This window comes from Triturus cristatus, chromosome 8 (assembly GCF_964204655.1).
Source record: "Triturus cristatus chromosome 8, aTriCri1.1, whole genome shotgun sequence".
NCBI classification, from domain to species: domain Eukaryota; kingdom Metazoa; phylum Chordata; class Amphibia; order Caudata; family Salamandridae; genus Triturus; species Triturus cristatus.
This window is the reverse complement of record NC_140591.1, coordinates 332,284,858-332,297,255: the sequence shown is the minus strand read 5'-3', so window position 1 is coordinate 332,297,255 and position 12,398 is coordinate 332,284,858. Positions and strand designations below refer to the sequence as shown.

Genomic DNA, 12,398 nt, shown 5'->3' with positions numbered 1-12,398 from the left:
TATGAGGCATTTCAAGGGAAATTGATAAATTCTACTATTTGCACGCATTAAAACGGAGAACTTCACATTTTAACATTTGAATACAACTTGTACTTTAACACTGCTGTGATTTGTGCTCCTGCAAGTCTTTGTAAAACAGAAAAAATAACCCCTGGCCAGATGCTCTCATTACATTCGAAACGCTTGCACAGCATCTGCAATTTGACCAGTGAATCAATCAATAAATCAATCAATACATTTATAAAGCGCGCTACTCACCCGTGAGAGTCTCAAGGCGCTGAGGGGGGGGGGGGGGCGTGGGGGGTGCTGCTACTGCTTGAAAAGCCAGGTCTTGAGGTGTTTCCTAAAGGTGAGATGGTCCTGGGTCATTCGTAGGTGTGCGGGGAGGGAGTTCCATGTTTTGGCTGCCAGGTAGGAGAACGATCTTCCTCCGGTGGTGGTTCTGCGAATTCGTGGGACAGTGGCGAGGGCGAGGCTGGAGGAGCGGAGCTGGCGGGTGGGAGGGTAGAACGAGAGGCGGTTGTTGAGGTATTCGGGGCCCGTGTCGTGGAGCGCTTTGTGTGCGTGGGTGAGGAGCCTGAATGTGATCCTCTTGTTGACGGGGAGCCAGTGCAGGTTTCTCAGGTGGGCGGATATGTGGCTGTGGCGAGGGATGTCGAGGACGAGTCGTGCGGAGGCGTTCTGTATGCGTTGTAGCCGTTTCTGAAGTTTGGCGGTGGTTCCTGCGTAAAGGGCGTTTCCATACTCCAGTCGGCTGGTGACGAGGGCTTGGGTGACGGTCTTTCTGGTTTCGGTGGGGATCCACCTGAAGATTTTCCAGAGCATGCGCAGGGTGTTGAAGCAAGAAGATGAGACGGCGTTGACTGTGCTGTGACTTATGTACTAATCCTCAGCAGAGGAAAAATAACTTTCAGTAGGAATCCTAGAATTTCTACCGCATAATTAATAATGAGGCAGAATTACATTTAGGAAATCATTTCTTATGGTCGTAAATGCAGGGGTTGATGCCGCCTTCGAGGACCAGCAAACCACCCTCCTTTTATTGCCTTCGCAGAAAGCCACTTGGGCAGTCTCTGTTTCTTGCAGAGACACGAGCCACAGTGTTTAAATCAATTAGCATGAAGCAAACGGACAACAGAGGGAGCATAGAGGATCCCTTTAAGGAGTCAGCATTCAAACAATGGTTCGCAAATGCAACTGTGATCGGGTCGCATTGGTACATATTCTTGTGATTCATAAGGAAAGAGGGATGCCCTTTTTTTGCCCCTTCTTCCTTGGGAATCACAAGTAGTCACAATACGGCCATTGTGATTCTCAAACCCATTTTTGAATTGTGGATATTAGGGGCCAGATGTGCGACCGTTTTTAGCTGTTGCAAACGGAAAATCGGGCTGTTTGCGACCACTAAAAAGGGTTGTAGTATGTACAACCTATTACCGACTCGCATAATAGGGATATGCAAGTCGTTATTAGGAAGGGGAGGGGCATACCAAGGGCATACCTTCTTTATAGTGAGTTGCAGGGAGATGTACGATTATTTGTCACAAACGGGAAGGGGTTCGTAGGGGACCCCTTCCCCTTTGTACTTGGTAGCAAAAATATTTTTGAAGAGGAGGCAGTGGTCTCACGGACCACTACCTGCCCTTAAAAAATTAAAAAGAAATCTTTTTTCTTTTTTTCTTTTAAATGCATCTTGTTTTCCTTTAAGGAAAACCGGCTTGCTTTCTTTAAAAAGCAAACACGGTCATGGTGGTCTGCTGTCCCCTGATGAGGCAGGTCATTTGCGACCCCATTGGGATTTGCTAAATGTGTCTGAGACAGATTAGTACATTCCATTTTGTGAGTCGCAAATTGCGAGTTGCAATAAATCGCAATTTGTGATCCGTAAAACGTAATCATCATAAATCTGGCCCCAGGAGTTTGCCTTTTGACTTTGCAAAACAGCAATTGCTAAATAGTACAAGAAATAGTACATTACGTGGTATATTATTACAAATTAATAAACATTGCTAAAATTTGAAGATAGTGAACTCAGGCTACACATCTCATCATTCAACCTTGGTAGGATTAAAGGAGGAGCACCGATGTGTAGCAAGCACAATAATCCACTGAGCTATGAACATTTTACCAGTTAGCCGCTGTTAAGGCTGATTTCCTCCTAATTGAAATACAATGTTTATACATGTGTGTGATGGAAGAAGATAGAACATCTGCTAATTACGTAATATTTATGTGTCCTTACAGCTGTTCAAAGAAAGTAGGGAAAGTCTACAGTGAAAATGGTCTGGTTTCTGGGGCGAAAATAGTAACACATGAAATAGAGTCAAAACATCTTTTTGATGAAGTCATATGGTGCTGTGCCACTAATCAGCTCGGCAGGGAATGTACAAAACTTCACACAACAGGTAAATATTTCTAAGTGCTATGTAACTATCATTGTCATATATCATCTCATCTATCTATAAATAAATATATACTGTTTGTTTGTGAATGGAAATGGGAAGGGTGTGTCCGAATATTGAAAGAAGAAATGTCAGCTGTGTAATCATTAAATGTTCCCAAATACTAAACAATAAAAAGTTTCAATGATCCTTTGGTCTGGCCCTCTCCTATTTGTAAATACTGTGGGAAAGCTTTTTTATTTTATTTACTTGTGTTTAAGTTCGCATATCTAGGCCTGGAGTTCACATAACTGGGCTTCAGACTACCTGTACTGCCGTGGTGCTGACACAATTTTAAGTGTGGGGGTGCTAGCATCAATCTTACATCACTGGTCATAATAATTCTATAAAATACAAGAGGTACACAAAGAATAAGTGTAGCAAATCAGCCACACCTATTCAGCAAGACAGTGAGAAGGGTGAAGTATTAGCTGGTGGTGTATTCTGGAGCACACTATTGCAAATATATTACTAATGAATGTTGTGGTAGCACATTATCATTTAGAAACAGCCATGGCCCATTTTTCATAGAAATGGCCAATAAATAGGCAGAGGTACTGTTTTATTGGTAAAACTATATATTGCACAAATGATGACTTGTGGAAATCGGGTTTTGGCAAATATTTATCATTTGTATTCAAATCTTTCTTCCCATCACACTTCAGAATTGAAAATGTCCTTCATTTGTGCTTTCCTAACTGCCAATAGATTTTGAAATACTTGCACAGTTCATTTACATGTCTTTAAATGTTGATGACATCCTACGGCCTTAACGTTCCTAAAACCTGGACACCAGCAAGACTGTCTCATAGTTGAATTAACAAAATCCTTTTACTTTTGCAAAGGAAATTAAACAACATTCTCCATGCTCAAAGAATAATTAGCAATTGTCAGAAGACATAGCCTGACATTTGACCTCTGCCTTTGAAAGCAGACCTAATGTGACAAGATCAAAACAAAATGTGCATTCATCTTTCTTGCTCATTTATCTCTTGAACTCCAACATTGTTATTTTGGGGGTGCTGCAGTACCCGCGCACCACCTTCTTCCAGCACATTTAAAAGGCCTGCTGGAGTTAGCATTCATTCACAGAAAGTAATGTAAATACAATCTGTTCTGTGAATTTAACTTGTGTTTCGAAGGGAGCCATTTCGGCAAGTTTGCAATAATCAAGGCTGTTGCTGCTGGCAGTCACAACTATTTATTTATTCATTTTTAATTGTTTATTGTTCAATTGTGCTAAGTCATTTCCCTTGTATGTATAGTAAAGGGGATGATTAGTTATTGAATAACTTGGGTGGCCTCTACAATAGCCTGTTTTATGTGAAGCAATTTCTATGATATTGACGTTTTACACCGTGCTGAACGGTACAAAAGGGGGTGGTGATGGACGGAGCATCAAAACCAATCAAACACTCACACCCAGTCAACAGATCTGGGTTTGATCCATCACCGTTCTTTAGCCCACTCTGCCACCCCAGTTCAGACATGGCCATATGCAAATCAGTCTGACCCTGTGCCTCATGGGAACAGTCCAGCCCGAACTGCCAAGCCATGCCTTCCCTGGACCGGAAACAAGCTTCCTAGGACCGGTTTCTGGCATTTCAGCCGTCTTCAGCCAGGCTTGCTTGAATCCAGTGGCAAAGTGAGCAAGGGACTCACGTCTGAGCATACCCTGCCAACTTATGGCGGACAAAGCGGTACAAAAGGGGGTGGTGATGGACGGAGCATCAAAACCAATCAAACACTCACACCCAGTCAACAGATCTGGGTTTGATCCATCACCGTTCTTTAGCCCACTCTGCCACCCCAGTTCAGACATGGCCATATGCAAATCAGTCTGACCGTGTGCCTCATGGGAACAGTCCAGCCCGAACTGCCAAGCCATGCCTTCCCTGGACCAGAAACAAGCTTCCTAGGACCGGTTTCTGGCATTTCAGCCGTCTTCAGCCAGGCTTGCTTGAATCCAGTGGCAAAGTGAGCAAGGGACTCACGTCTGAGCATACCCTGCCAACTTATGGCGGACAAAGCGGTACAAAAGGGGGTGGTGATGGACAGAGCATCAGAACCAATCAAACACTCACACCCAGTCAGCAGATCTGGGTTTGATCCATCACCGTTCTTTAGCCCACTCTGCCACCCCAGTTCAGACATGGCCATATGCAAATCAGTCTGACCCTGTGCCTCATGGGAACAGTCCAGCCCGAACTGCCAAGCTATGCCTTCCCTGGACCGGAAACAAGCTTCCTAGGACCGGTTTCTGGCATTTCAGCCGTCTTCAGCCAGGCTTGCTTGAATCCAGTGGCAAAGTGAGCAAGGGACTCACGTCTGAGCATACCCTGCCAACTTATGGCGGACAAAGCGGTACAAAAGGGGGTGGTGATGGACAGAGCATCAGAACCAATCAAACACTCACACCCAGTCAGCAGATCTGGGTTTGATCCATCACCGTTCTTTAGCCCACTCTGCCACCCCAGTTCAGACATGGCCATATGCAAATCAGTCTGACCCTGTGCCTCATGGGAACAGTCCAGCCCGAACTGCCAAGCTATGCCTTCCCTGGACCGGAAACAAGCTTCCTAGGACCGGTTTCTGGCATTTCAGCCGTCTTCAGCCAGGCTTGCTTGAATCCAGTGGCAAAGTGAGCAAGGGACTCACGTCTGAGCATACCCTGCCAACTTATGGCGGACAAAGCGGTACAAAAGGGGGTGGTGATGGACAGAGCATCAGAACCAATCAAACACTCACACCCAGTCAACAGATCTGGGTTTGATCCATCACCGTTCTTTAGCCCACTCTGCCACCCCAGTTCAGACATGGCCATATGCAAATCAGTCTGACCCTTTGCCTCATGGGAACAGTCCAGCCCGAACTACCAAGCTATGCCTTCCCTGGACCGGAAACAAGCTTCCTAGGACCGGTTTCTGGCATTTCAGCCGTCTTCAGCCAGGCTTGCTTGAATCCAGTGGCAAAGTGAGCAAGGGACTCACGTCTGAGCATAAACTGACAATTTATGGCGGACAAAGCGGTACAAAAGGGGGTGGTGATGGACGGAGCATCAAAACCAATCAAACACTCACACCCAGTCAACAGATCTGGGTTTGATCCATCACCGTTCTTTAGCCCACTCTGCCACCCCAGTTCAGACATGGTCATATGCAAATCAGTCTGACCCTGTGCCTCATGGGAAGAGTCCAGCCCGAACTGCCAAGCCATGCCTTCCCTGGACCGGAAACAAGCTTCCTAGGACCGGTTTCTGGTATTTCAGCCGTCTTCAGCCAGGCTTGCTTGAATCCAGTGGCAAAGTGAGCAAGGGACTCACGTCTGAGCATACCCTGCCAACTTATGGCGGACAAAGCGGTACAAAAGGGGGTGGTGATGGACGGAGCATCAGAACCAATCAAACACTCACACCCAGTCAACAGATCTGGGTTTGATCCATCACCGTTCTTTAGCCCACTCTGCCACCCCAGTTCAGACATGGCCATATGCAAATCAGTCTGACCCTGTGCCTCATGGGAACAGTCCAGCCCGAACTGCCAAGCCATGCCTTCCCTGGACCGGAAACAAGCTTCCTAGGACCGGTTTCTGGCATTTCAGCCGTCTTCAGCCAGGCTTGCTTGAATCCAGTGGCAAAGTGAGCAAGGGACTCACGTCTGAGCATACCCTGCCAACTTATGGCGGACAAAGCGGTACAAAAGGGGGTGGTGATGGACGGAGCATCAGAACCAATCAAACACTCACACCCAGTCAACAGATCTGGGTTTGATCCATCACCGTTCTTCAGCCGTCTTCAGCCAGGCTTGCTTGAATCCAGTGGCAAAGTGAGCAAGGGACTCACGTCTGAGCATAAACTGCCACTTTATGGCGGACAAAGCGGTACAAAAGGGGGTGGTGATGGACGGAGCATCAAAACCAATCAAACACTCACACCCAGTCAACAGATCTGGGTTTGATCCATCACCGTTCTTTAGCCCACTCTGCCACCCCAGTTCAGACATGGTCATATGCAAATCAGTCTGACCCTGTGCCTCATGGGAACAGTCCAGCCCGAACTGCCAAGCCATGCCTTCCCTGGACCGGAAACAAGCTTCCTAGGACCGGTTTCTGGCATTTCAGCCGTCTTCAGCCAGGCTTGCTTGAATCCAGTGGCAAAGTGAGCAAGGGACTCACGTCTGAGCATACCCTGGCAACTTATGGCGGACAAAGCGGTACAAACGGGGGTGGTGATGGACGGAGCATCAGAACCAATCAAACACTCACACCCAGTCAACAGATCTGGGTTTGATCCATCACCGTTGTTTAGCCCACTCTGCCACCCCAGTTCAGACATGGCCATATGCAAATCAGTCTGACCCTGTGCCTCATGGGAACAGTCCAGCCCGAACTGCCAAGCCATGCCTTCCCTGGACCGGAAACAAGCTTCCTAGGACCGGTTTCTGGCATTTCAGCCGTCTTCAGCCAGGCTTGCTTGAATCCAGTGGCAAAGTGAGCAAGGGACTCACGTCTGAGCATACCCTGCCAACTTATGGCGGACAAAGCGGTACAAAAGGGGGTGGTGATGGACGGAGCATCAAAACCAATCAAACACTCACACCCAGTCAACAGATCTGGGTTTGATCCATCACCGTTCTTTAGCCCACTCTGCCACCCCAGTTCAGACATGGCCATATGCAAATCAGTCTGACCCTGTGCCTCATGGGAACAGTCCAGCCCGAACTGCCAAGCCATGCCTTCCCTGGACCGGAAACAAGCTTCCTAGGACCGGTTTCTGGCATTTCAGCTGTCTTCAGCCAGGCTTGCTTGAATCCAGCGGCAAAGTGAGCAAGGGACTCACGTCTGAGCATACCCTGCCAACTTATGGCGGACAAAGCAGTACAAAAGGGGGTGGTGATGGACGGAGCATCAGAACTAATCAAACACTCACACCCAGTCAACAGATCTGGGTTTGATCCATCACCGTTCTTTAGCCCACTCTGCCACCCCAGTTCAGACATGGCCATATGCAAATCAGTCTGACCCTGTGCCTCATGGGAACAGTCCAGCCCGAACTGCCAAGCCATGCCTTCCCTGGACCGGAAACAAGCTTCCTAGGACCGGTTTCTGGCATTTCAGCCGTCTTCAGCCAGGCTTGCTTGAATCCAGTGGCAAAGTGAGCAAGGGACTCACGTCTGAGCATACCCTGCCAACTTATGGCGGACAAAGCGGTACAAAAGGGGGTGGTGATGGACAGAGCATCAGAACCAATCAAACACTCACACCCAGTCAACAGATCTGGGTTTGATCCATCACCGTTCTTTAGCCCACTCTGCCACCCCAGTTCAGACATGGCCATATGCAAATCAGTCTGACCCTTTGCCTCATGGGAACAGTCCAGCCCGAACTGCCAAGCTATGCCTTCCCTGGACCGGAAACAAGCTTCCTAGGACCGGTTTCTGGCATTTCAGCCGTCTTCAGCCAGGCTTGCTTTAATCCAGTGGCAAAGTGAGCAAGGGACTCACGTCTGAGCATACCCTGCCAACTTATGGCGGACAAAGCGGTACAAAAGGGGCTGGTGATGGACGGAGCATCAGAACCAATCAAACACTCACACCCAGTCAACAGATCTGGGTTTGATCCATCACCGTTCTTTAGCCCACTCTGCCACCCCAGTTCAGACATGGCCATATGCAAATCAGTCTGACCCTGTGCCTCATGGGAACAGTCCAGCCTGAACTGCCAAGTCATGCCTTCCCTGGACCGGAAACAAGCTTCCTATGACCGGTTTCTGGCATTTCAGCCGTCTTCAGCCAGGCTTGCTTGAATCCAATGGCAAAGTGAGCAAGGGACTCACGTCTGAGCATACCCTGCCAACTTATGGCGGACAAAGCGGTACAAAAGGGGGTGGTGATGGACGGAGCATCAAAACCAATCAAACACTCACACCCAGTCAACAGATCTGGGTTTGATCCATCACCGTTCTTTAGCCCACTCTGCCACCCCAGTTCAGACATGGCCATATGCAAATCAGTCTGACCCTGTGCCTCATGGGAACAGTCCAGCCCGAACTGCCAAGCCATGCCTTCCCTGGACCGGAAACAAGCTTCCTAGGACCGGTTTCTGGCATTTCAGCCGTCTTCAGCCAGGCTTGCTTGAATCCAGTGGCAAAGTGAGCAAGGGACTCACGTCTGAGCATACCCTGCCAACTTATGGCGGACAAAGCGGTACAAAAGGGGGTGGTGATGGACAGAGCATCAGAACCAATCAAACACTCACACCCAGTCAACAGATCTGGGTTTGATCCATCACCGTTCTTTAGCCTACTCTGCCACCCCAGTTCAGACATGGCCATATGCAAATCAGTCTGACCGTGTGCCTCATGGGAACAGTCCAGCCCGAACTGCCAAGCCATGCCTTCCCTGGACCGGAAACAAGCTTCCTAGGACCGGTTTCTGGCATTTCAGCCGTCTTCAGCCAGGCTTGCTTGAATCCAGTGGCAAAGTGAGCAAGGGACTCACGTCTGAGCATACCCTGCCAACTTATGGCGGACAAAGCGGTACAAAAGGGGGTGGTGATGGACAGAGCATCAGAACCAATCAAACACTCACACCCAGTCAGCAGATCTGGGTTTGATCCATCACCGTTCTTTAGCCCACTCTGCCACCCCAGTTCAGACATGGCCATATGCAAATCAGTCTGACCCTGTGCCTCATGGGAACAGTCCAGCCCGAACTGCCAAGCTATGCCTTCCCTGGACCGGAAACAAGCTTCCTAGGACCGGTTTCTGGCATTTCAGCCGTCTTCAGCCAGTCTTGCTTTAATCCAGTGGCAAAGAGGTGTGGCTCACTGGTTAGAGGCGGCAGACCCGTAAGCAGAGAATTGGCCAGGGACCAGGGTTCAATTCCCGACGCGGCAGGGTCGTGGACCAGGGTCAAAACGGACTTGATAATTCTCGCCTCGGTACCTACTCTAACCAGGAACACACTCTGCAACTCTGGGCATTAAGCTTGCCTCATCTCTACAACGGCCCCCCACAGACGCTGGGGATGCCTGGTTTCACCTTGGAGATACCCAGAAAGGGACCATCTCACAGGGATAGCCAGGACGGGTTCCCCAGCGGTCTATAGCGCCGGGACACCTCCTTGTGAGGTAGCTGTTCGTGCTTTACAAATATCAGTATCATTATCAAAGTGAGCAAGGGACTCACGTCTGAGCATACCCTGCCAACTTATGGCGGACAAAGCGGTACAAAAGGGGGTGGTGATGGACGGAGCATCAGAACCAATCAAACACTCACATCCAGTCAACAGATCTGGGTTTGATCCATCACCGTTCTTCAGCCGTCTTCAGCCAGGCTTGCTTGAATCCAGTGGCAAAGTGAGCAAGGGACTCACGTCTGAGCATAAACTGCCAATTTATGGCGGACAAAGCGGTACAAAAGGGGGTGGTGATGGACGGAGCCTCAAAACCAATCAAACACTCACACCCAGTCAACAGATCTGGGTTTGATCCATCACCGTTCTTTAGCCCACTCTGCCACCCCAGTTCAGACATGGTCATATGCAAATCAGTCTGACCCTGTGCCTCATGGGAACAGTCCAGCCCGAACTGCCAAGCCATGCCTTCCCTGGACCGGAAACAAGCTTCCTAGGACCGGTTTCTGGCATTTCAGCCGTCTTCAGCCAGGCTTGCTTGAATCCAGTGGCAAAGTGAGCAAGGGACTCATGTCTGAGCATACCCTGCCAACTTATGGCGGACAAAGCGGTACAAAAGGGGGTGGTGATGGACGGAGCATCAGAACCAATCAAACACTCACACCCAGTCAACAGATCTGGGTTTGATCCATCACCGTTCTTCAGCCGTCTTCAGCCAGGCTTGCTTGAATCCAGTGGCAAAGTGAGCAAGGGACTCACGTCTGAGCATAAACTGCCACTTTATGGCGGACAAAGCGGTACAAAAGGGGGTGGTGATGGACGGAGCATCAAAACCAATCAAACACTCACACCCAGTCAACAGATCTGGGTTTGATCCATCACCGTTCTTTAGCCCACTCTGCCACCCCAGTTCAGACATGGTCATATGCAAATCAGTCTGACCCTCTGCCTCATGGGAACAGTCCAGCCCGAACTGCCAAGCCATGCCTTCCCTGGACCGGAAACAAGCTTCCTAGGACCGGTTTCTGGCATTTCAGCCGTCTTCAGCCAGGCTTGCTTGAATCCAGTGGCAAAGTGAGCAAGGGACTCACGTCTGAGCATACCCTGGCAACTTATGGCGGACAAAGTGGTACAAAAGGGGGTGGTGATGGACGGAGCATCAGAACCAATCAAACACTCACACCCAGTCAACAGATCTGGGTTTGATCCATCACCGTTCTTTAGCCCACTCTGCCACCCTAGTTCAGACATGGCCATATGCAAATCAGTCTGACCCTGTGCCTCATGGGAACAGTCCAGCCCGAACTGCCAAGCCATGCCTTCCCTGGACCGGAAACAAGCTTCCTAGGACCGGTTTCTGGCATTTCAGCCGTCTTCAGCCAGGCTTGCTTGAATCCAGTGGCAAAGTGAGCAAGGGACTCACGTCTGAGCATACCCTGCCAACTTATGGCGGACAAAGCGGTACAAAAGGGGGTGGTGATGGAAGGAGCATCAAAACCAATCAAACACTCACACCCAGTCAACAGATCTGGGTTTGATCCATCACCGTTCTTTAGCCCACTCTGCCACCCCAGTTCAGACATGGCCATATGCAAATCAGTCTGACCCTGTGCCTCATGGGAACAGTCCAGCCCGAACTGCCAAGCCATGCCTTCCCTGGACCGGAAACAAGCTTCCTAGGACCGGTTCCTGGCATTTCAGCCGTCTTCAGCCAGGCTTGCTTGAATCCAGCGGCAAAGTGAGCAAGGGACTCACGTCTGAGCATACCCTGCCAACTTATGGCGGACAAAGCAGTACAAAAGGGGGTGGTGATGGACGGAGCATCAGAACTAATCAAACACTCACACCCAGTCAACAGATCTGGGTTTGATCCATCACCGTTCTTTAGCCCACTCTGCCACCCCAGTTCAGACATGGCCATATGCAAATCAGTCTGACCCTGTGCCTCATGGGAACAGTCCAGCCCGAACTGCCAAGCCATGCCTTCCCTGGACCGGAAACAAGCTTCCTAGGACCGGTTTCTGGCATTTCAGCCGTCTTCAGCCAGGCTTGCTTGAATCCAGTGGCAAAGTGAGCAAGGGACTCACGTCTGAGCATACCCTGCCAACTTATGGCGGACAAAGCGGTACAAAAGGGGGTGGTGATGGACAGAGCATCAGAACCAATCAAACACTCACACCCAGTCAACAGATCTGGGTTTGATCCATCACCGTTCTTTAGCCCACTCTGCCACCCCAGTTCAGACATGGCCATATGCAAATCAGTCTGACCCTTTGCCTCATGGGAACAGTCCAGCCCGAACTGCCAAGCTATGCCTTCCCTGGACCGGAAACAAGCTTCCTAGGACCGGTTTCTGGCATTTCAGCCGTCTTCAGCCAGGCTTGCTTTAATCCAGTGGCAAAGTGAGCAAGGGACTCACGTCTGAGCATACCCTGCCAACTTATGGCGGACAAAGCGGTACAAAAGGGGGTGGTGATGGACGGAGCATCAGAACCAATCAAACACTCACACCCAGTCAACAGATCTGGGTTTGATCCATCACCGTTCTTTAGCCCACTCTGCCACCCCAGTTCAGACATGGCCATATGCAAATCAGTCTGACCCTGTGCCTCATGGGAACAGTCCAGCCCGAACTGCCAAGTCATGCCTTCCCTGGACCGGAAACAAGCTTCCTATGACCGGTTTCTGGCATTTCAGCCGTCTTCAGCCAGGCTTGCTTGAATCCAGTGGCAAAGTGAGCAAGGGACTCACGTCTGAGCATACCCTGCCAACTTATGGCGGACAAAGCGGTACAAAAGGGGGTGGTGATGGACGGAGCATCAAA

At 49.7% G+C, this 12,398-nt stretch overlaps 1 protein-coding gene across 3 annotated transcripts in view; it reads left to right on the top strand.

Moving 5' to 3' along the window:
• FLT3 (fms related receptor tyrosine kinase 3) overlaps positions 1-12,398 on the top strand; it is a 581,742-nt gene that overhangs the window by 254,314 nt on the left and 315,030 nt on the right. For all 3 annotated transcript variants that reach the window (XM_085621634.1, XM_085621633.1, XM_085621635.1), the window contains one exon: positions 2,245-2,405. In XM_085621634.1, the coding sequence (XP_085477760.1) occupies positions 2,245-2,405 (161 nt within the window). The remainder of the gene's footprint in view (positions 1-2,244; positions 2,406-12,398) is intronic.